The following is a 25,439-nucleotide window of genomic DNA, read 5'->3' on the forward strand; positions in this document are numbered from 1 at the left end:
TGACATCTGGCAAAAGTATAGTACACTATAACAACTAGGATATTAATATTTATACAGTCAAGAGACAGAACATTTTCATCACCACAAGAATCCCTGATGTTGCCCTTTTATAACCACCCCCACTTCCCTCCAACTCCAACTCCCTCCATAACCCCAGGCAATCAAAATAATTTTGTCATTTCAAGAATGTCATATAAATGGAGATACACAGTGTATAAACTTTGGGATTGGTGTTTTGTTTTTGTTTTTTTATTATTTCGGGGTTTTTTTTTTTGTCAGCATAATTCCTTGGAGATACATTCAGGTTATTGCATGTATCTATTATTTTTTCCCTTTTTATTGCTGAGTGATATTCCTTGGTATGAAATATACCACAGTATGTTTAACCATTCTCTTGTTGAAGGACTTCTGAGTGGTTTACCATTTTTGGTTATTACAAATAAAGCTGCTATAAACATTTATGTAAAAGTTTTTGTGTGAGTAAAAGTCTTCATTTCTCTGGGATAAATGCCAGGAGTACAGTTGGTTGGTATGGGTAGTTGCATGTTTAATTTTATAAGAAGCTGCCAAACTTTTTTTAGAGCATCTGTGTCATTTAACATACTCTCATCAGCAGTGTGAGTGATCCAGTTTCAGCATATCTTTGTCAGCATTTGGTATTATTACTCTTTTATTTTAGCCATTCTGATAGGTGTGTAGTGACATTTCAACATGGTTTAATTTGCATTTTCTTAATAGCTGCTGCTGCTGAACATCTTTTTATGTGTTTGTTTGCCATCTCTATTTTATCTTCTTCAGTGAATGTCTGCATGTCTTGCTCGTTTTCTAATGGAATTTGTTTTTCTACCATTGAGTTTTTCCTTTATGGATCTTGCTCTTGCTCTCAAGTCTAAGAACTCTTTTACTAGCTCTGTATCCTGAAGATTTTCTCCTATATATTTTTCTTAAATTTTCATATTTTACAATTAAGGTTGTCATTCATGTTGAGTTTGTGTTTGTATAAGGTGTGAGATTAGGTCTTGTACTTTTTTTGCAGGGGCGGGGGTTATTGATGTCGTTTTACTTTAGCAACATTTGTTGAGAAAGCTTCAGCCCACCCCACTGAATTACTTTTTGTACCTTAATCGGAGAGAGAGCAAGAGAGAGGGTGCACAAGCAGGGAGAGTGGCAGGGAGAGGGAGAAGCAAGCACCCTGCTGAGCAAGGAGCCTGATGCAGAACTTGATCCCAGGACGCTGGGATCATGACCTAAGCTGAAGGTAGACGCTTAACTGACTGAGCCACCCAGGCGCCCCTTGGGTTCTCTTTTCCATTGGTATACATGTCTGTTTCTTTGCTGATACCATGCAATCTTGACTACTCTAGCTATATAATAAGTTTCCCCCCATTTTATTTTGACTTTAAAACGTTTTAGCTATTCTAGTTATTTTGCCTTTCCATCTAAATTATAGAATAGTAGTGTCTATATATACAAAAAACTTTTGCTGGGACTTTGATAAGAATTATGTAAACCTATGTATCAATTTGGGAAAAAATAGCATCCTTATGAGTCTTCCATTTCAAAAACACTTTTATTTAGATCTTCTTTAATTTCTTTCATCTGCATTGTGTAGTTTTCAACAATCTCCTTCATGTTTTGTTAGGTTTGCAACTCTTTCATTTTTTTTTCCTAAGGATTTTATTCATTTATCTGACAGCACAAACAGAGGGAGAAGCAGGCTCCCCACAGAGCAGGGAGCAAATAAATTCAGCTTTTAGTTTTGGATATTGAATAGCATTATCCTTTCTTTCTTTCCTTTTTTTTAAAAGGCTTTATTTGTCAGAGAGAGAGAGAGAGAGCACACACGCACAAGCAGGGGGTGCGGCAGGCAGAGGGAGAAGAAGGTGAACAGAGAGCCTGATGCGGGACTTGATCCCAGTATCCTGGGATCATGACCTGAGCCGAAGGCAGATGCTTAACTGACTGAGCCACCCAGGCGCCCCTGCACCTCTTTCATTTTTTTTCCTTTTTTATTTTAGTAATTATAAATGGTATTGCATTTTTAATTTTGGTGTCCATGTGTTCATTGATAGTATATAGAAATACAATTTATTTTTGCATGTTCATCTTGTGTCTTGTGACCTTGCTGAATTCACTAGTTAGTACTAGGAGGGTTTTGGGGGGGTTGTTTTTTGAGGGTTTTTTTGTAGCTTTTAGAATCTTCTCTGTAATCAGTCATGTCATCTGCAAATAAGGAGAGTTTTATTTCTTCTTTTCTGATCAGTATGCCATTTATATCCTTTTCTTGCCTTGCTGAATTGGCTAAAACTTGCAGCACTTTGTTGAGTGAGAATAGTGTGAGTGGTTATCTGCCTTGTTCTTGATTGTAGGAGGAAGGCATCTGTCTTTTACCGTTAAGTATGTTGTTAGCTGTAGGTTTTTTGTAGATCCTATTTATCAGGTTGAGGAAGTTCCCTTCTATTTCTGTTTTTCTGAGAACTTTTATCATGGGGGTTAAATTTTGTCAGATGCTTTTTCTGCACTGAGTAATATGCTCATATGATTTTTCTTAGCTTGTTAATGTGGTAAATTATATCGATTAATTTTATATATTTTTGTTTGTTTTTTAAAGATTTTATTTGTTTATTTGACAGAGAGAGAGATAGCGAGAGCAGGAACACAAGCAGGGGGAGTGGGAAAGGGAGAAGCTGGCCTCCCGCCGAACAGGGAGCCCGATGCGGGGCTCGATCCCAGGACCCTGGGATCATGACCTGAGCCGAAGGCAGACGCTTAACGACTGAGCCACCCAGGCACCCCTAATTTTATATATTGAACCAGCTTTGCATCCCTGGAAAAAACCCTGCTTAGTCATGGAGTATTAACTCTTTTTATATACTGCTGAATTCTGTTTGCTAGTATTTTGTTAAGGATTTTTGCATCTGTTTTAATGAGGGATATTGATTGGTAGTTTCCTCTTTTTATACTGTTGTTTTGACATAAGTTAATATCAATTTCAAAGATAAATTGGGCAGTATTTCCCCTCTGCTATTTTCTAGAAGGGATTGTGTAGAATTGGTGTAAATTCTTTAAATAATTTGTAGAATTCTTGAGAAGCCATCTAGACCTGGAGATTTCTTTTTGGGGGTGGAGCTTTCAAGTTATGAATTTAATTTCCTTAATAGTGACAGGGCTATTCAGATTACCTATTTCATATCGAGTGTGTTTTGTTACTTTGTGTTTTTTGAAGAATTGGTCCATTTCCTCAAAGTTGTTGAATTTGTGTGTGTGGATTGTTTGTAGCATTCCCTTATTATCCTTTTGATTGGAGGAGACAGCTTTGACTAACCCAAATACAGCTTAGAAACTAGGGTCAGTCCCCACAAGTTGCATGGCTAATACAATAATAGTAAGGTGACAACTGGAAGGATAATTGGGTTATTGATAGGAAACTAGAAAATTCTGGGTATACAACCTTCAGTGTCAGATCAACTCTAATTTTCTATAGAATGTCATTTGCCGGTTTTATGTGATTACTCTTTTAGATAAATTTTAAAGTCAGTTTGTCAAGTTTCAAAATAAATTCCTTTGGGGCCTAGGATTAAATTTATAGATTAATTATAAGGATGTGTGTGTGCACGTTCCCACAGGGAAGGAATCAGAGTCAGTGTTAAAGTATGCCTGAAAAAAAACCCTCTCTGCTTTCTATTGCCTCAGAAAGTCATCATTCATTTTTTGTGTCATGTGCTAGTAATTATTTAGACTTGGTTATAACTTTTTATTTGCAAGTAATTTCAAACAGAAAAAAGTACAAGAATACAAATTGATTTTTCTGGTTTCTCTGTTCATTGTTTTTTGAATACCACATCATCCTCTTATTTTAGCATTAGTTAATTTCACTGCTATACATACTTGAGCCATTCTTTCAGAAGAATGTGTGGTAGGTTTTGAGGCCTTGCAATGCCACCCAAAAAACATCTACCTTATAAACACAAAGTATCTACACTTTAATGCCAGTGGATGTTGAATTCTAGATTAAAATGCATTTCTTTGAGAATATTGAACAACTTGCTTCGTTGTTGAGAAAAGAGAATGCTGGGACACATGGGTGGCTCAGTCGGTTAAGCGTCTGCCTTCAGCTCAGGTCATGATCCCAGGATCCTGGGATCCGGCTCAGGCTCTCTGTTCAGCTGGGAGCCTTCTTCTCCCTCTGCCTGCCGCTCTCCCTGCTTGTGAGTGTGTGCTCTCTTTCTCTCTGACAAATAAATAAAATCTTGAAAGAAAGAAAGAAAAGAATGCAATTCAAGATCCAAAACTATTTGATTTGCTTGCTAAGCCAGGTGTAGCTGTTTATGTAAAATAATCTCTCTGAAGAAAGCAGGAAGCTCATCTCATAAATTCAAGAGTGAGTTAGGCTTGTGATTTTCCTTTCTTTGTTCTGAAAGAGTTTGTATAAATTGGAATTACTTGTTCTTTGAATTTTAATAGAACTTGCGAGTAAACCAAGTGGTCCTGATGTTCATTATGGGAAGATTTCTTAATGACTGATTAAATGTTACTATTTTAATTTTTATTTTTCTATGAATTTGTATATTTTAGTTTCAGATTTAGTGATAAAGTTGTTTTTAATATTGCCAGGTGATTTGAATATCTGCAGCATCTCTAATTATGACCCCCTTTTTATTCCTAGTGTTTGGGTCTGTTTTTTCCTTTTCTCATTTATAAGTCTTGCCAGAACTATGTCCATTTTGTTAGTCATGACAAAGAATTACCTTTTTGTTCTGTTGAGGCTTTCTTCTATATCATTGTTTTCTGTTCATGAAATTCTACTTTTATTTGTATTATTTCATTTTTTCTACTTTATATTGTTCTGTTTCTAACTGCTTAAGACATCCAGTTCATTAATTTATTTCAAGGTTTTCTTACTTTTCTGATGTAACTATTTACAACTAGAATCTCTTTCTATATATTCCTTTTGCTGCAGCTGACAGGTTTGATTATATAAAGTCTTTTTATTACTTTAGTCCTCTAAGTATTTTCACAATGCTATTATAATTTCTTCTTTGACACATGAAGTTTTAGAAGTTCCCAAACAGGAGGTTTTTAACAAGCTCTTTTTGTAATGATTGTCAGAGAATATGGTTGTAGGATACCAAATACATGAAAGTTACTGAGACTTTATCACCTCACATTGGTAATTTTTATATATGTTCCATTTGTATTCTTCTGCTTAGAAGTAATATTGGTGTATGCTTATTAGATCAGACTCAACTGGTTTTGATGTCAGTTCTTATCTAGCCTTATTAATTTTTTTGTATCCTTGACTTGTTACTGAGATAAGGTTAAAAATTGTCCTCTGTGACAATGGATTTGTCACTTTTTTTTTGTGGTTCTGTCAGTCTATTTTGGAACTATGTTAATAGGTACATATAAGTTTGGCTGTTATGTATATTTAATAAAACCTTCAATTGTATAGTGAACTTCTTTATTACTGGTAATGGTTTGCCTTAATGGTTTGCTCTTTTTGTGTATTATTAATATAGCTACACCAGTTTTGTCTTGGTTAGTATTAGTATTCCTGTTTTTGTTTATGTTTTTTTCATATTTTTCCTTTCAACCTTTTAGTTCTCTTAGGTTTTCACGTGTATCTTTTTTGAAAAGCACATAGACTACTCCTAGACCTTATAAAAATGTTTTGTATGTGGTTACAGTGTAGCTGAAGCTGCTGAAAGATGGCAGAAGAAGTGGTGGTAGTAGCCAAATTTGATTACGTGGCCCAACAAGAACAAGAGCTGGACATCAAGAAGAATGAGAGATTATGGCTTCTGGATGACTCTAAGTCCTGGTGGCGAGTTCGAAACTCCATGAATAAAACGGGTTTTGTGCCTTCTAACTATGTGGAGAGGAAAAACAGTGCTCGGAAAGCATCTATTGTAAAAAATCTAAAGGATACCTTAGGTAAGTTATTTTTGTATTAAAACACCAAATAATACTTTCTTTTAAATGGATGCTAGAGCTTGGTTCTTTGTATAGAATTTTGGCAGCATTGGGCAGAATTGACTAGAAAAGGCCAAGACTAGAATTTCAGCTAGGCCGGGGAGGTTTGCTCATAGCAGGGATTCAGCCAAGTCAGAAGAGCAGTAAAGTCCATAAGTGTTAGTGGGCAGTTTCTATAAATCTAGCTGGTGTTCAAGGGCCAGACCAGTGTGGTGCCCATGAGCGGACTGAATCTGATCCTGTAGCTAGGACCCCTTGAACTGTGAGTGCCTGTTGGGGTTTATGTAACTTCTGCGTCTAATTGAGACAGGGATAAATGAGGGAGATTCAGAATTGCCTCCTTGGCATTAAGGCTTTTTTTTTTTTTAACATGGCACATTGCTGTATTTTAACCTTTAATAGCTTACATTTTGAATTTTGCTTTTAAAAACAAACCATCATTTTGTTTTTGCATTTGATAAGAGAGTTTTAAATTGTGGATTATTACTGTAGATTACCATCTACAAAGCTGATTTCTTATTTTGTTTTTCTTTTTCCCCCCTTTTTCTTCCTCTAACTGTAAAGTTTGTTTGTTTTTACTAGCTCTCCATTAGGGCCAGAGATAATGGAACCCGCTTCACAGTGGGCTTGGCTGAGCTGATAGGAAGGAAATATGCACAGATGAGGACTGGCCTCTTTCTTTTTTCTTTTAATTAAACTGTACTTGGCCGACAGGAAGGAATGGGAGGGACAGAATTTCATTTTTGGTATTCAGGCAAACATGCTGTACTTAATGGTTCTTTGTATATATGTGGATGAGAAAGTAAAATTTCTCTTTGCAGAAATAGTTGGGGAGTAATGTGGCATGTTTGACAAATGTGAAATATTATTGACCAACTGCTTTATATTAGCTTTATTTTTTATTCAGCATTATTGTTATTCTAGAGTATTCTTTCAGATACCAGCAATAGATGACAAATCTTTTATTTTTAACACTGTAAAATAGCCAAAACCAAAATATAGTATGACTCAAAGTAAATATAAAGTATTTTAATAATGGTTTGTGAGTGAATGACATTTCTAGTATTCTAAAGATAGTTTTTTTAAAGGGAGTTATTAATCTGGATTTTCACCATGACTTTTAACTGCTGTTTTTGAGGTTACCTTTTATTAAGATTTTAATAATTAGCAAATAAGACCATTATTACTAGTTTTTAAGTGAAGAATAAATCAGAAAGAGATTATCCTTGACAAGCTGAAGAGACCATAGTGAGAGCCAGGAACTTTTTGTAAATATTGGACACTTATTTAAAGCATGTAGATCAGATACGGGGAAAATTAAGGTAACTTCTATGAAGGGAGTATGAAGTGATGAAGGCACAAAAGGATTAGGGCTACACCGAGGTAGACTTTTTTGTTCCTTTTTAAAAGGATACTAGTTTCCTGGGACTAGAGCAAATGTTTAAACAGAAGATCGTGAAAAACGTATATCATAGAGCAAAATGGAAATATATCCCAGTTTTAGATAGCCTGCATGTAAACTTAAAAAGCCCAACTGGTTAGAATTTTATTATTTGTTAATACGCCTGGGAAACCTTCCATACTATTTTCTGATATTATTGAGATGATTTTGGAAAGACTTTATATCCATTTAAGTCCTAGAATATCTCTGTTAACTTTATTACTATATTATAGTTATTGCTGCCTATATTGCAGGATACTTGAAAACATTGTTTTAAGTTAATGATCTTTAGTTTTCCTGTATAATGATGTAATTCCAACTTTGTATCAGGTAGCCTTCTCTTTCTCAGAATTTCTGAACCCCTTTTTGGTAACTTAAATGTCCTATGTGGTTAATGGATTTGTTTCACAATGATTGTGCTGGTGGAGACATTGTTTGAAAAATAAGAGAAAAAGGAGAAGACAAAGGAGAGAGTGAATGCATGAATATATTTTCAACTATTGAAAATATATGCTTTAAAGCGTCTTCCAAAATAAGTTTGAATAATAAGGTAACATTTGTGGCCATGATGATATACTTGTTTTACAGGTTCTGTTATAGTTCAGTGGGGGGAAAGTTTTAGAGAGAAGCCTCAGAAAAACTTTCTATTGCCTGGGTGTAGGCCAAGTCACATGGATTGGGTGTGGGGAGTTTCAGTGTTGCAGAACAGACCAGGAAGCTCACTGAGAATTATCCTGAGCTGTGTTAACAAACTGACAAAAGAGAACTCGGGATTTTTATTCAAAATGGATTGGTTAAACGTCTTTAAAGATTTTTTCAGTAAGTTCGTGTCTTTATTAAGTCCATAGTTTTCTTGTAGTTTTTGAATTAGATTTTTCACTTTAAAGAATTTAAAGAAAAACTGTATGGAACCTGGTACGTTTATATAATAGACTGGTGCTTTATACTGTTTATGAAACATAAGCTAAATGATTGGTGATACTTCAAATAATATTAGTTTTGACTTGATAAGTAATATGGTTTTAAAATGTTTTAGTATCACTGTTTAAAAATAAAGAGAAAAAGGATATAAATGAGTTTGCAGTTTTAATTTGGTAACTTTGAACTTAGCATAGACATTTGAAGTGAATTAAATTATAACATTAAAAATATGAGGAAAGAAAGGATTAGGTGAGCAAGTTCCTTCATCCTGAGTATTTGAATTAACGTTGTTTTAGTACTTTTTACTTAGATTTTAGAGGAACAATATAGAAGGTAACATTTAATAAAGTAGTAAAGAGAGTGTTTTGATTTAATCAATGTAGGATTGCTGGAAATGGTTCTTTTGGTAATTGTGAGATTTGATATTTTGAAATGAGTCTTGAGAGCAGCTGCATACAAAGAAAATGAAAGCACTGAAAGAAACTAGTGAATTATTGGAATTGTTTTGAGTCTGGGTCATAATGTAATACTGATACTAACTTACCAGAGTCTAATGTGTATATTTGCTAATGGCCTTTTTATAATCTTATGATAGTGAACTTGATTTGATCTCTTTGAACATTTGTTTGGTGTTTCTAGAAAAATGAACAGAGGAGTTGTTGTAGAAGTCTCATGCATAAGGAATCTAAGGAAACAAAGAGTAACCTGTTGAGAGGTTTCATTTTCAGTCAGAATGGAAAAGGAGCAAGTACTTAGTTGAGAAAGAATATTGTAATTGTAATATTAAGATTCATTTGTTTCTTTAGTTAACTTTGGTGGCCAAGTGAATCCTTCTGGAATATCTCTTTTGTTTACTTTTTGGAAAGTTAATACATTTTTAGATCCACTTTTTGGGTTAGTTTTCCTTTTGGAAAGTTACTAATTTATTCACTTGTTTATCAACATATTTTTCTTGAAAGCCTACTGCATGCCAAACAAAAACCATAGAATGAAAAACTAAGACTAACTTGGATAGAATTTCCATGGTGAGGAGGTAGATGGGGGTTGTTATTTAATATACAGTGGATTTCATATCTTGGTTTGGTCATAAGTGATGGTCACTTGGTGGTCATAAGTGACCATAAATCAACCAGAAATGGTGTAAAAAGAACCATTGATAACAGTGATTCATTATATACCATCAATACAATGATAAAATTATCATTCTCTCTGTTGTCTCAGAAAGTCGATAATCTTAAATACATTTGTAGACCTGAGGGTCTGGGTTTGAGATTTGCAACCAAGATACTCCTTTTTTCATTACCTGCAGCAAGCCAAAATTTGTATTTATTTTGCTTTGCAGTAGAAGATTAAGTAAATGTGCTCCTTGTGTGGTGGCTAGAGTAAACAAAGAGGGTACAGTATTTTAGATAAAACAGAGAATAATCAAAAATAATAATTTATCTTATTTCATGTAGATGAAATGAACAGATAAAAATACAGAAATTTAAATAAAAATTTGTAATGGAAAGAACACCATATATTTGTATTTAGAATTCCCTAGTTTTGCTCCCAGATGTACCACTTATTTAACCATGTGGCAGAGGGTATATAACTAGACTTTCCTGATTTCTTATTATTTGTGAAGGAGAGTTGGGCAAGACTAGATGATCCTGGAATGTCCCTTCTAACTCTAAAAGTGTTATAGTCCTGGTAAAACAACTGATCAGTCTTACATGTGATAGAAATCAAGGGAAAATCCCTGAGGGAGAAGCTGGTTTTGAAGAAGTAGGAATGTAAAAACCAGAACTACAGTTCCTTAAAGAATTAGAATCAGTAATACTTTCTTTGGCCTCATTCTGTTGAACATTTATTTAGTCAGTGATTTAGATGGAGGGAAGATGACATGCTTAAAGAAAAGAAGACTAAGGCCAAAAGAATAACTAATAAATTTAGTTCAGATATATATTTGAAAGATAAAAACTGAGATAGAAATAAATAAAGTGAATAGGGACAGACATTGTAATGTAAAATTCTACATTAAGGTTTTTTTCTTTTTTAAAGATTTTATTTATTTATTTGACAGAGAGAGACACAGCGAGAGAGGGAACACAAGCAGGGGGAGTGGGAGAGGGAGAAGCAGTTTTCCCACGGAGCAGGGAGCCTGTTGTGGGGTTCGATCCCAGGACCTTGGGATCATGACCTGAACTGAAGGCAGATGCTTAATGACTGAGCCACCCAGGTGCCCCTCTACGTTAAGTTTTTAAAGGGAATTGAAAAGATTACTGAGAACCTGGCCTGGCAGGATTTTATATGAGTAAGAGCTGCTGTGAGGTCCTGATCTTGGGGTTGTGGGATTGAGCCCTGCATTGGGTGCCACACTGGGTGTGGAGCCTGCTTAAGATTCTCTCTCCCTCTGCCCTTCCCCCCCTCCTAAAAATTTAAAAAAAAGAAAGACTACTATGATACTGTGGGTGCTAAAGAATTTCAGTGCAGTGCATGACAAATCTATGTCGTTCAAGTGAAAGGATGCAAATAGCTACTTTATGTGTGTGCTGGCCAAATGAAACATGACATAGTTTATCCACTTTGGATAGGTATACTTTAACAGTGGTATTGAGAAACTTGGATGCTTCCAAATACTGGCATCCAGCATATCAAGGATTTGGAAACCAGGTTATGTAAAAGTAGTTATGTGTAAAAAGATTTGCCTTAGGAAAAAGACAACTGTCATGTGAGTGGAATATTCACAATGCTTAACCAGATTCTTAAAAACTTGGAGGAGTTAATAATACATTGTTTTGGTCAAGAAACAGTGCTATAGGAGGAGAGAAGTAAGATCAGTGGGTAGGAGTGAGGGGCAGATTGGAAGCTATACTAACACTTGGTTTTTCTTTGAACAAAGCTAATGATAAAAATGACTACCTCATTGTTGAGTGAGCACATCTTCAGTGCTCAGACCTGAGCATTCCCTCCCAACCCTGGCCAAGTCTAGCTGTAAAATACAATAATAAAGATTCTAAGTATTTTGAAAAACTAAATGCCAGAAGCACTAAGAGTAATAACTACCATTGATTAACGGAGTGCCTGCTATGTGCTATGTACTGTGCTGGGGGCTTTACGTATAAACTTCTTTAAACAAATGTTAGAAGGTAGGTACTTCCTACATACCACCATTTCACAAACCTGGAAACTGGAGTTTAATGAAGACTAAATAACTCAACGAAGAACAGATTAACCAGTAATTAGCAGACTAAAATTTTGTTAGAGTTTTCCTTGTGTACCCATTATGGACTAAAGAGTAGAGAAAGAATTAGAATCAGATAAGCAATGGATTAGAAAGATTTGATGCAAAAGGGACTAAGATTAGGAGGATTGTGAACTATGAAGTTGAGAAGAATTTAGAAAAGTTAATACCTTGATTTGGGGTGGGGGGTGCCTGCTTGTTGTAGATGATCTCATTGTTGCTGATTGAGAAATTAAGAGATACTGATATTTTACATTTGTATAATTTTGTAAAGTACTTTTCCATGTATTCTCTCATTGGTAACAGGAAATTGGAAAGACCATTTTTTAGCAGTAGAGACAAAAGGGCAATAAACAGGTTCTTCTCAAAGAATTGTAAGTAGGGGAGAGAAAAGCAGGCTATTGATTATGCATGTATTTGTCAGTCATTCACGTGATAAACACTAATGGAACGCTTAATATGGGCTAGGCATTGGGGATAGAGCAGTGATTAAAAACGTGTTTGTTCTCAAAGAAGTAAATACTGATATACAGAGGGTCAAACATTACATTAAAAATATTTACAAAGAATAGTAATGGCACAAAAGAGAAATACATCTGTTCTGTTTGGGGAGAGAGGGAAATCTCAAGATACCTTGTTTGACTCTTGAAGAATGAGGGTGGCATGTGTTTGAGGTGAAAAAAAAAATGTCATAGGCAAAGACTCAGAGTCTTGAAAAGGTCTGGGGCTTTGGGATACTGAGGAGTTTATATGCCTTAGCATTAGTATGAGGTTAAAGAAATGCTCATGAGATCACAGAGGGCTTTGTGCTGGCATAGAAAACAAATATTCTAAGCTTATGTTTTTTTCCCTGAAATATTTCTGGCCTCTGCAATTAAAATAGGTTGTTTTGGTGTTTTTTCCACTTGGAAGTTTAATGGATGGGTCTGTCCAAAAATTCTTCATTCTTTTTTTTGACAATATATAATTAGTCTTAGGCATCTTTTTCAGAATTAAAAAAAAAAAACATTTTGGAACTAGCCGTTAGCTTCAAGTTTAAATTTGTATTTGCTTATATCACTCTTCACTTTTAATCAACCTAACATTTATTGAGCATCTGGTATATGCACAGTTCTAAAGTAGAGGAAATGCAAAAGATCAGTGAGACATGGAATGCTCTTCCTTTCTGGAAGCTGCTGGCTATAGTAGATAAGCTTAAAAGACAAACACAAGAAATGTTATGATACAAGTACCTCAGAAGTACAAAGTACTAGAGTGCTTTAAAAAGGAGAGCTTACATTATTGGGGGATGATGGTGGGAAATGGGGGATGATGGTGGGAAATGAAGGATGTTGGAAAACACAAAATGGGAAGTGAATAAAATAAAATTGTTATTTGAAATGGCGCTTCTTGAATGGGTAAGATTTTTGATAGGCAGAAGTTTTTTTGTTTTTTTTTTTTTTTTAGATTTTATGTATGTATGTATGTATGTGACAGAGAGAACACAAGCAGGGGGAGCAACAGAGGGGAGGGAGAGGGAGAAGCAGGCTCCCTTTTGAGCAGGGAGCCTGATGCGGGGGGTCAATCCCAGGACCTGGGGGTCATGACCTGAGCCTAAGGCAGATGCTTACCTGACCAAGCCACCCAGGTACCCCAATAGGCAAAAGTTTTAATAAGGTTTTGGAAAGAAACTAGCAAACAAGGCAAACAAAATCCTGAGGGTTAAAATACTAATTTATTCCTGGGTTTTTTTAAGTGGCCCATTTTTATTGAGATTTAGGATAGTTTCATTGCAGGTTATTACGGAAAGAATATTTTATTTAATAATTACTGTATGTACTATGCTATTATTTTACATTATTTTGCTCTTTAAAAATTTATTCACTTCTTACAACACTGTGATGACAGTAAGTGGTGTTTGTTCCATTTCTAAGCTCAGAAAAGTGAAATAGTTTGCTCAGGTTTCCACAGTAAGTGGTATAGCTGGGATTTGAACCCAAAGGGTCAAAGTCTATGCTCTTTTTTGGGATGCCTGGGCAGCTCATTTGGTTAAGTGTCTGCCTTTGGCTTGGGTTTTGATCCTGGGGTCCTGGGATCAAGTCCTGCATCATGCTCCCTGCTCAGCAGGGAGCCCGCTTTTCCCTCTGCCTGCCGCTCCCCCTGCTTGTGCGCGCGCTCTCTCTCTCTGTCAAATAAATAAAATCTTTTAAAAAAAATTACAAAGTCTTTGCTCTTTTCAGTACCATAAGCCTAGAAAGGAAGAGTGAGGACATTCTGGAGAGGGCTATAGATTCTAGGAAGAGTATTTCTCTTAATTTGATAGTAAAGAGCTACTGTTGACTTCTGAGCAGTAATGTCATGTGATTGCAACTGTATTTATGGATGATGGGTTGGAGTGGGATGGATTGGATTAGTAAGGAAACTAGTTTAGAGGGTTGTTGAAGACTCAGACACAACAAAATGGGCCTGAAATAGCATGGGAATAGTGGGAATGGAAAGTGCTGGCAGAAAAGAAATACGGATTTGATGTGGGAATCTTGTAAGAAGAAATTTTTATAAGGTAAAATTCATATAACAAAATCATTTTAAAGTGTACATTTCAGTGGTATTTAGTATACTAACAGTGTTGTACAACCATCACATCTGTCTAATTCCAAACCATTTTCATCACCCAAGAAAACCCCATTCCAATTAAGCAGTCACTCCCCATTATACCCTTCCTTCATCCCCTGGCAATTGCTAATCTGCCCTCTGTCTATATGAATTTACTTATTCTGGCTATTTCATGTAAATGGAATTATACAATATATGATCTCTTGTGTCAGGTTTCTTTTAGTCGGCATCCTGTTTTTGAGGTTCATCTGTGTTGTAGCATGTGTCAGTACTTCATCCCTTTTATGGCTGAATATATTCCATTATATGGATATATACCACATTTTATTTATCCATTAATCTGTTGATGGACATTTGGTTGTTTCTACGTTTTTGTTATTGTGTATAGTGAAAGCTATGAACATTTGTGTACAAGTGTTTGAATATGTATTTTTGGTTCTTTTGAGTATATACCTAGGAGTGGAATTAATGGATCATATGGTAATTACGTTTTTAACATTTTGAAGGGATCATTAAATTGTTTTCCACAGCAGTTGTACCATTTTACATTTTGATCAACAGTGTAGGAAGGGTTCCAATTTTTTTCCATATCCCCATCAACACTTGTTATTTTCTTTTCTTTTCTTTTTTTTTTTTTAGTTTGGTTTGGTTTTGTTATAGCTATCCTAATAGGTGTAAAGTGGTATTCATTGTGTTTTGATTTGCATTTCAACAAAGATGGTGAACATCTTTCATGTGTTTTGGGGGCATTGGTGTAAACTTTGTTGGGGAAATGTTTGTTCAAGTCCTTTGCCCGTTGTTTGAAGTAGGTTCTTTTTGCTTCTGGGTTCTAAGAGTTCTTTATATGTTCTGGATATAGACCTTAGACTGTAATCTTTTTTAAATTATTATTGCTTGTGCTTTTGGGGGTCACAAGAATTCATTGCTAACTCCCAGGTCATAAAGATTTCCCCTGTGTTTTCTTCCGATAGTTTTAAAATTTTAACTCTTATATTTGAGTAATTGATCCATTTGAGTTAATTTTTTTTTGTCATACGAGGTAGGAGTATAGCTTCATTCTTTTGTACATGGATATCCATTTCTTCTAGCACCATTTGTTGAAGAGCCTGTTCTTCCTCCATTAAATGGTCTTGGCACCCTTGTTGAAATCAATTGACCATGGATGTATGAGTTTATCTCAGGACTCTCAGCTCTGTTCTTTTGGTCTATATGTCTGTCCTTTTGTGCTCGTACCATACTGTTTTGATTACTTTGTGGCTTAGAAGTGAGTTTTGAAATTGGGAAGTGTGAATCCTCCAGTTTGTTTTCATTTTTTTCATTTTCGGGGGTTGGGGGCAAAGGGAGAGGGAGAGAAAGAGAATCTTAAGCAGGCTCCATGCCCAGTAGGAGCCCAACACGAGACTCGATCTCACAACCCTAAGATCGTGACCTGAGCTGAAATCGAGAGTCGTTGCTTAACCAACTAGGGCACCCAGGTGCCCCATTGTTTTCATTTCTTAGGATTGTTTTGGTTATTTGGTGTGCCTTGCAATTCCATATGAATTTTAGAATCAGCATTTCCATTTCTGCAAAAAAAGAGTATTGGAACTTTGATAAGGATTACATGGAATCTATGGATCACTTTGGGTAGTATTGCCATCTAAAAATATTGAACCCTCAAATCCATAAACACAGAGTGTCTTTTCATTTATTTAGGTATACTTTAATTTCAGCAATATTTTGTAGTGTTCAGTATACTGGTCTTGTACCTCCTTGATTAAAAAACTTAACCTATGTTTTTTATTATTAATGCTATTATAAATGGAATTGTTTTCTCAGTTCCTCTTCAAATTGTTCACTGCTAAGTGTATAGAAATGCAACTGTTTTTTGTGTGTTGATTTTGTATCTTGCAACCTTGATAAATTTGTTTCCTCTAACATTCTTTTGGTGTGGGTTTTTTAGGATTTTCTGTATATATGATCATGTCATCTGCAAATAAAAATTATTTTACTCCTTTCTTTCTTGTTTGGATCTCTTTTATTTCTTTTTCTTGCTTACTTGCCCTGGCTAGCACTTCCAGTGCACTGTTGAATAGAAGTGGCTGAAAGGGTATCCATGACTTATTTCTGATCTTAGCTTTCAGTCTTTTACTATTGAGTGTGATGGTAACTTCAGGGTTTGTTTTGTTTTTTAAATAAATGCCCTTTATGATGTTGAGGAAATTCCCTTGTATTCCTAGTTGGCTGATACTTTTTATCATGAAAGGATGTTAGATTTTATCCGGTGCTTTTGTACATCAGTTGAAATGGTCACGTGTGGTTTTTTTCCTTCCTTATATTAATGTGGTATATAATACTGATTTTCATATTGTTGAACAGATGAACTACTTTTCCATTCCCAGGACAAATATCCCTTTGTCATGATATACATTCCTATGAATATGCTGCTATATTGTTTGTTAGTATAGATGATCCCTATTTTGGGGCACCTGGGTGACTCAGTCATTAAGTGTCTGCCTTCAGCTCAGGTCATGATCCCAGGGTCTTGGGATCAAGCCCCACATCGGGCTCCCTGCTCAGCGGGAAGCCTGCTTCTCCTTCTCCCACTCCCCCTGCTTGTGTTCCTGCTCTTGCTTTCTCTCTCTCTCTCTCTCTCTCTCTCTGTCAAATAAATAAATAAAATCTTTAAAAAAAAATGTTTAGATGATCCCTGTTTTTTGCAGGTTCCATATTTGTGAATTTGCCTATTTGCTAAAATTTATTTGTAAGCCCAAATTGATAATTGTGGTGCTTTTGTTGACATGTACAGAGTGGCAAAAATTTTGAGTTGCCTGATGCACATGTTGCCAGCTGATGTTGAGCAAGGGTGATGCTCTGCCTTTTTGTTTCAGCTCTCTCATTGTAAATAAATGTCCTTTATGCAGTCTGTTTAGTGCCATGCTTTTCTCATTGATGTGCTTTTTTTGGTTTATGATTTTTGCTGTTTAAAATGCCCCCCCTAAGGGCGCCTGGGTGGCTCAGTTGGTTAAGCAACTGCCTTCGGCTCAGGTCATGATCCTGGAGTCCCTGGATCGAGTCCCGCATCGGGCTCCCTGCTCAGCAGGGAGTCTGCTTCTCCCTCTGACCCTCCCCCCTCTCATGTGTTCTCTCTGTCTCAAATAAATAAATAAAATTTAAAAAAAAAAAAATAAAAAAAAAAAAAAAATAAAATGCCCCCCTAAGCGTAGTCCTGAAGTATTGTCTTGTATTCCTAAGTGCAATAAAGGTGTGATTTGCCTCATGGAAAAAATATGTTAGGTTAGCTTCATTTAGGCATGAGTTACAGTGTTGTTGCCCGTGAGTTCATTGTTAATAAATATTTTATACTAAAGTATCTTTAAAGCGAGACACACATGAAACAAGATTATGTATTGCTTCCTTGACAAAAATGTTGTGCATGGAGGCTTGCATGACCTAACCTGGTATTTCAGGTTAGTTACATTTATTGAATGTAACTACCATAAATAGCAAGAATTGACTCTTTTGTTGAGGAATTTTTTAATCTGTATTCATAAGGGATATTGGTCAATACTTTTCCTGTGATATTTTTATCTGGCTTTGATATCAGGATAATGCTACCTCATAGAATGAGTTACAAAATGTTTCCTCCCTACTCTTTTTGTAGAAATTTGAGAAGAAAATATGTTAGAATTCATGAGTTAAGTTACCCGGTTCTGGACTTTTCCTTATTGCGAAGTTTTTGGTTACTGATTCATTCTTTTACTTGTTATAGGTCTGTCCAAATTTTCTATTCTTGGGTTTGTGTCTTTTTAGCAATTTGTTCTTTTCATCCAGGTTATTTAATTTATTACTGTACAAGTGTTCATAGTGTTCTCTTTTTTTCTTATTGTATTTCTGTTAGGTCCCAATAACATCCCACTTTATTTCTGATTTTAGTAATTTGTGTCTTTTGTCAATTATGCTGATATTTTCAAAAACCAACTTTTAGTTTCATTGATTCTTTGTTGTTTTTGTGTTCTCCTTGTGTTTATCTCTGCTCTGATCTTCATTATTTCCTTTCTTCTGCTAGCTTTGGGTTTAACTTGATCTTTCTCTAGTTCCCTAAAGAGTAAAGTTAGGTTATTGATTTGAGTGAGATCAAGTTCCTTTTTTAAAAAAATTCCTTTTTGTTATAGGCTTTTAGAGCTATAAACTTCCTTCTGAGTACTGCTTTTGCTGCAGCCTGTAGGTTTTGGTATGTTGTGTTTTCATTGTCATGTGTCTCAAGAGTATTTTTTAATCTCACCTGTAATTTTTTTCTTTGCCCTACCAGTTGTTTGAACGTGTTAATTAATTTACATATATTTGTGAATTCTCCCGTTTTCCTTTCTGTTAATTTTTAGTTTCATTCCACTATGGTCAGGGAAAATACTTCATATGATTTCAGTCTCTTTAAATGTATTTAGACTTGTCTTGTGGTCTAACATGTGGTTTATCTTGGAGAGTGTTCCATGTGCACTGGAGAAAACTATATGTTCTACTGTTGTTTACCAGTGTTCTATATGTCTATTAGGTCTAATTGGCTTATAGTATTTTTCAAGTCTTCTATTTCCTTAATAAATTTTTGTCTAGTTCTCATTTTTGGAAAGTATTAAAGTCTAACTATATTGTAGAACTTTCAGTTTCTCCCTTTAATTCTGTCAGGTTTTGCTTTATATGTCTTGGGGCTCTCTTGTTAGGTTTGTATAATATTTCTAATTGTGCTATCTTCTTGATGGATTGACCCTTTTATCAATCTATAACGTCCTTCCCCATCTCCTGTAACAACTTGTATCTTAAAGACTATGTTGGGGGCGCCTGGATGGCTCAGTCGTTAAATGTCTGCCTTCGGCTCAGGTCATGATGCCAGGGTCCTGGGATCAAACCCCGCGCATCGGGCTCCCTGCTCCGCGGGAAGTCAGCTTCTCCCTCTCCCACTCCCCCTGGTGTTCCCTATCTCACTATATCTCTCTCTGTCAAATAAATAAATAAAATCTTAAAAAAAAAAAAAAAGACTATGTTGTCTGATACTAATACAACCACCCCAGCTCTCTTTTGGTTACCATTTTCATGGAATATCTTTTTCCATCCTTTCACTTTCAAACCTGTTTGTATCTCTGGATCTAAAGTGAGTGCTTATAGATAGCATAGAGTTGGATCTTGTTTTTAAATCCATTCTGCCAGTCTCTGCCCCTTTAATCCAGTATTTTAATTCACTTAACCTTTTTTTAAAGGTTTTATTTCTTTATTTGCCAGAGAGAGAGAACAAACATGCACAAGCAGGGGGAGTGGCAGGCAGAGGGGAAAGCAGGCTCCCAGCTGAGCAAGGAGTCCAGCACGGGATTCGATTCCAGGATCCCAGGATCATGACCTGAGCCGAAAGCAGCTGCTTAACCGACTGAGCCACCCAGGCGCCCCATTAAGTACAATACAATTTTATGACAAGGTTTAGAGGAGCCCAGACAGAGATACACAAGAATATCTAAACAGGTAAGACAGGAGACTCTCAGGGGAGTTAAAGGAGAAAACAATAGAATAATCTGTGATCTTGGTTGCTGCATAGAGAGTTTAAAAAGAATGAGGGCTCTAAAGGTACTGATCTGGCAGTAAAGAGATGACACAGTTTTTATAAGAATGGTTTAATTGAGTAGTTTGGTAGAATGGTAGAGATTAAAGGACCAGATCATAAGGAGTTAGGAGTGAGTGAATGGTGAAGAAGTTGAAGGAAGAAAAAGAGGCAACTTTTTAAAGAATGGTATAGTTCAAAAGGAGTAGCAGATTTGAAGTAACTTTATTTTGGAATAGAAGTGATCTGTGAGTATGTTTTTAGACAGTAGAAGGGACTGAGTAGGAGGGAAACAAGGGTGGCCAAGCGTCCCAAAAGAGGCAGGAAAGGTGATATTTAAAAACCCAGGAGGATCAGAGATTGGAAACTTGCATGAAGAAGAAGAGTGAGGGTAATAAGAAAGAGTTTTGAGATTGTGGGAAGGTACGAGAAATTTTATCTAGGAATGCCTCTGTTTTCTCAGTAAAAGCAGAACACAAAATCATGTGCTAAGAAATGATCAGTAGTGAAAACACATGACAAAAATTGACGTAGCATACATTTATGATGGTAGTACCATGTGGTGCTTTTCTCATTTCTTTCAACAAATATGTATTAAGCATCTACTGTATACTAAGCACTGTCTGAGATCTTTGGTGTTATATCTGTGAACAAAGTAAACAAAAATCCCTGCTCTTCTGTAGCTTGCATGTGAACAGGGTGAGGGTAGACAAACAAGGAAATAATGTATTATTTTAAAATAAACATAATGAGGAAAATAGAGCAACATGGATCTGGGAACTAAGAAAGCAAATGGAAGGATTACCCAGACATAACTACAATCTTATATTGCATATCAAGTTGTAATTTATTGTTTTATTTCCATACAGCTAATTGCAAAATTAGGTTGATAAAAGTAAGACAAGAATATGTACTTAAGATTGTAGATATGAGAGAAATAATCTATATTTACATTTGGAAGAAATTTTGTTAAATTTAGGAAAACTGTCATTATGTTATACAATTATTTCAACACCTTTGAGAGAAAAGTGAGAAGGTAAACTGTCATATAATTACTGCATTTACATGTTTCGTTATGAAAAGAATTTGTGAAGGAAGTCAAAAGGTACAACTTCCAATTATAAAATAAGTCATGAAGATGTAAAATAAAGGAAAAAAAGAAATTTGTTATCTACAAGTTTAAAGGCTGAAAGAGCTACAGAGGTGAAGATCCTTTTTAAAGAATGAGTAAATTGGGTTTTTGGTTTTCATTATCTTATATTCTCTTCTTATTACTCTTTTTTTATGTGAACAGGTATTGGAAAAGTGAAAAGAAAACATAGTGTGCCAGATTCTGCATCTCCTGCTGATGATAGCTTTGTTGACCCAGGGGAACGTCTCTATGACCTCAACATGCCTGCTTATGTGAAATTTAACTACATGGCAGAGAGAGAGGATGAATTATCATTGATAAAAGGGACAAAGGTGATCGTCATGGAGAAATGCAGTGATGGGTGGTGGCGGGGTAGCTACAATGGACAAGTTGGATGGTTCCCTTCAAACTATGTAACTGAGGAAGGTGACAGTCCTTTGGGTGACCATGTGGGTTCTCTGTCAGAGAAATTAGCAGCAGTTGTCAATAACCTAAATACTGGGCAAGTGTTGCATGTGGTACAGGCTCTTTACCCATTCAGTTCGTCCAATGATGAAGAACTTAATTTGAGAAAGGAGATGTAATGGATGTTATTGAAAAGCCTGAAAATGACCCTGAATGGTGGAAATGCAGGAAGATCAATGGAATGGTTGGTCTGGTGCCAAAAAACTATGTTACCATTATGCAGAATAATCCATTAACCTCAGGTTTGGAACCATCACCTCCTCAGTGTGATTACATTAGGCCTTCACTCACTGGAAAGTTTGCTGGCAATCCATGGTATTATGGGAAAGTCACCAGGCATCAAGCAGAAATGGCATTAAATGAAAGAGGGCATGAAGGTGATTTCCTCATTCGTGATAGTGAATCTTCGGTAAGTTGGTTTTCAAATAAATGGAAATAGAGCTCTGAGTATTAAAAAAATAAATAGAAGATTGGAAGGTTAAGTTTCTTCCCTAAAATTAACCAGGTGATAAGTTGGGACATAAATTTAGATGTTCTGAACTTAAAATCAGTGTTCTTTACAGTTGTATTTATTTTGAATAAAATATAGCCCTAGCAGTGACAACTACACTGGATTATTTGGCCTTGTTTAATTCTGTTTGTCTTGCCTTTCTGAAATATCTTCTCTTGCGTTAAACTGAAAAATGGAGAAAATTGAACCATGGCTGCTTCAGAGTAAACACAATGAACTAAACTGGGAAAATGCTTTTTTTTTTTTTTGAGAGAGAGAGAGCATGAATTGGGGGGAAGGGCAGAGGGAGAGAGAGAGAGAATCTCAAGCAGGCTTCACGCTCAGTGCAGAGCATAATGTGGGGCTCAGTCTCACAACCCTGAGATCATGACCTGAGACGAGATCATGACCTGAGATGAAATCATGAGTCAGATGCTTAACTGACTGAGCCACCCAGGCACACCTGGGAAAACATTTCTTAAATTGCATATTGGGTGTGCTGTCATCCTTAGTAAAGGAAATCCCTAAATTAAAAAAATTAAGTTTTAACTTTCTTCATAGATTTGTTGTTTGGAAGTTGGAAACCCTTAAATTATTTACCTCAAAAACCTATTTTAATACTCACTATATTTGAAATGCATTTGCAATAAAAGATACATTTTTTCCAATACTAGTAAAACAGTAAAAGTATAAAACATAAAAATTGAGTAAAAGTTATATGGGCTCTTTTGGTTAATGTTTAGGATATTAGAATTTGATGATATTTATTTCCCTTTAAAATGGTCTTTATTTTTCCTTTTAAAAGGATACCACTACTTTTCCACTTTTCAAAACAGTATTGGTTTTGTTTCTCTGTATGGAGTTGTACAAAAGTGAATGTGTGATTGTGTAAAAGGTTGAAAGTTGGAAGAAAACCTATCTGGTTGTGTGTGTGTGTGTGTGTACGCACGCACATGCATATGGTGTATATATGTTTATAAGAGGGAGGGAAGAAAGTAGAGAAGGAGAAACCGAGGCTAATTGAACTGCTTGATATGAAGTTCAAGAAATGGGGCCTATATATAACCCCTAAGGAAGAGCAGGATTGATGATAGGGAAGAGTGGTGGGATTTGTTTTCTGTTAGATGCCTGACTTAGCCCTGCTTTCCAGGACAAGCAATGGGCAAGAGGGGTTAGGTAGTGAGTGACCTCAGAGCAGGTGGTAAGAGTAACCATAGGTATAGGATGTTTCCAGGAAGCCCAATGTTTGAAACTTTGTCAATAATTATATAAAAGCAGACTTTTAGACTGTTCAGAAAAGTATTAGGTTAAAATAAAACAAAATACCGAAGAAAGTAGCTTGATTACAGAACACTGTATTTTCTTGTGGTGGGTAATTGAGCCTAGATATTATCCAAAATACACCATTATTTTTAGCAGTAGAAGTAAAGGTCTCAAACAGGCATATTGTGTTTGACCTGAGCAATGTTTTTTTAAACATTCGAATTTGTTAACAGTATTTAAATACTGAGAGATTTACTATAAAAATTCAGATGACAGACTTCCTTTTAAAATTGGAAGGCCTGCCAGCATTGCCCTTATTCCTACAAGGCAACAGTCACAGCTAAGTGGCCACCTCCTTTAGATTGGCCATGCACTGTTCCTTCTCTGTATCCACCCTGTCACTTGTTTACGTGTCTTTTTACCCTTGTAGGCATTTGAGTTTATGACCTCTCATTAGTGTCTATCATCTTTGAGAATTCAGAACATTATCTCAGCTAGTCTGTAAGATAGCTACTATTAGCTCACATTAGCTCATGTTTTCTCATGTGTTTCTCCAGTTGTCTGGCAGGAGAGAAGATAGCTGTTATGCTTCAGATGTTAAACTTTAAACTAAAGGATTTGCTGTAGGTGTTAGAGCATATTATTTAAGAGACTTTGGAGTTGGGGTGCCTGGGTGGCTCAGCCGTTAAGCATCTGCCTTCGGCCCAGGCATGATCCCAGGGTCCTGGGATCAAGCCCCACTGGGCTCCCTGCTCAGCGGGAAGCCTGCTTCTCCCTCTCCCACTCACCCTGCTTGTGTTCCCTCTCTCGCTGTGTTTCTCTGTCAAATAAATAAATAAAATCTTTTAAAAAAAAGAGAGAGACTTTGGAGTCTGACTGCTTGAGTTTGAATCCTGGCTCTCTTGTTAACTAGATGGTTGATTTTGAGCAACTTAGCTTCTCTTGGCCTGGATTTTCTCATCTCTGAAAGGGGTTGGTTGGAGGTATAAAGGAGATAATCTATGTAAATAATTTAGTATAGTGCCTAGTACTTAGCTAAAATTTCAGCACTTACTGTTATTAGTCTAATATAAAATGGATGTCTTTCAAAATGTTTACCCTATGTGTCTTTTTTCTCTTTTAGCCAAATGATTTCTCTGTATCACTAAAAGCACAAGGGAAAAACAAGCATTTTAAAGTCCAACTAAAAGAGACTGTCTACTGCATTGGGCAGCGTAAATTCAGCACCATGGAAGAACTTGTAGAGCATTACAAAAAGGCACCAATTTTTACAAGTGAACAAGGAGAAAAACTGTATCTTATCAAGCATTTGTCATGATAATGCTGACCAGAACTGACTGCCTCACAGCTATAATTCGTCAATTAAAGACTGAGAAAATGTCAGTCCAGTCATGTTTGACTGGAAATCGCTTTCTGACCCTACATGAGAATTGACTATAATACATAAGTATTTTTATTATAACTCAGCGCATACATATATACTACATATGCAAAGCATCTGCACAAAGCAGTTCCTTATCCTTGGTCTTCTGTTTTATTGTTTTCTTTGCTGTTTTTCTCTTTGCTTCTAATACTAAGGTTTTATATTTTGAAAAAATAATGCAGATCAAGTCTTTACCTGGAAGAATTTATTGGTTTATTTTCTTTATGTATGGGCACCATATTAGTCACTTCTGCAGTGGTTTCTCTTCATATAAAATTATTATATCAGTATATGGCATATGCTAAAATAAATTTCTCGGACAATGTTTTTTTCTGTGACTAAATAGCAATAATAAATGGAAAATTAGAAATTATTTTCAGGTATTTGTTGCAAGCCATTGTAAATATCAAGTATGTTGTGTCTGCCATTTTTAAAAATTTATTCATTGTCTTCATTGTAAAGCAAAACAAATGGGACATACGTTTGAAAACGTATCTTGTACACTTTTAATTTACAGCTGTTGGAAACAAAAATCTCTAAATTTCTAGGATTTTGGGGGGGGTTGCTTCTTATCTGGTTATTCAAAAGAATAAAGCAGTCTCTGAGATACTTAGCTTTTCAAACTATAAATGGATGCTCTAGTGTTATATATTACTTTTTCTCCTAGTGTTATTTTACCAAAGCATCTTGTATTGGGGTATATCTGTGTCAGTGTGAAAAAAGCTGTGGCCAGATACTGGGGAAATAGGAGGCAGTGAGATACTTGGTTTTCCTTCCACCTCTAAACATCAGTAATTATCAGGCATAGTATTTCTACTATTTTCATTTCCTCCTTTCAGCTTTGAGTTTTGTTGACTAAGACACTAAAATTGATTATACCTGAGGAAAAGATGGGATATGCCAAATGGTTAGAGAAAGTTATTTTTTTTAAATCTTTCTTTTGGAGGGTT

General features: G+C 35.7%; 1 protein-coding gene across 1 annotated transcript in view; it reads left to right on the plus strand.

Moving 5' to 3' along the window:
* NCK1 (NCK adaptor protein 1) overlaps positions 1–25,098 on the plus strand; it is a 48,790-nt gene extending 23,692 nt beyond the window's left edge. Inside the window, 4 exon segments of the mRNA XM_027584042.2 lie at positions 5,688–5,934; positions 21,011–21,409; positions 21,412–21,722; positions 24,190–25,098. Coding sequence (XP_027439843.2) covers positions 5,709–5,934; positions 21,011–21,409; positions 21,412–21,722; positions 24,190–24,384 — 1,131 coding nt within the window. The 5' untranslated portion in view covers positions 5,688–5,708 and the 3' untranslated portion in view covers positions 24,385–25,098.
* Positions 25,099–25,439: the final 341 nt, after the last annotated feature.

The sequence above is a fragment of the Zalophus californianus genome, chromosome 1 (genome assembly GCF_009762305.2).
Source record: "Zalophus californianus isolate mZalCal1 chromosome 1, mZalCal1.pri.v2, whole genome shotgun sequence".
NCBI classification, from domain to species: Eukaryota; Metazoa; Chordata; class Mammalia; order Carnivora; family Otariidae; genus Zalophus; species Zalophus californianus.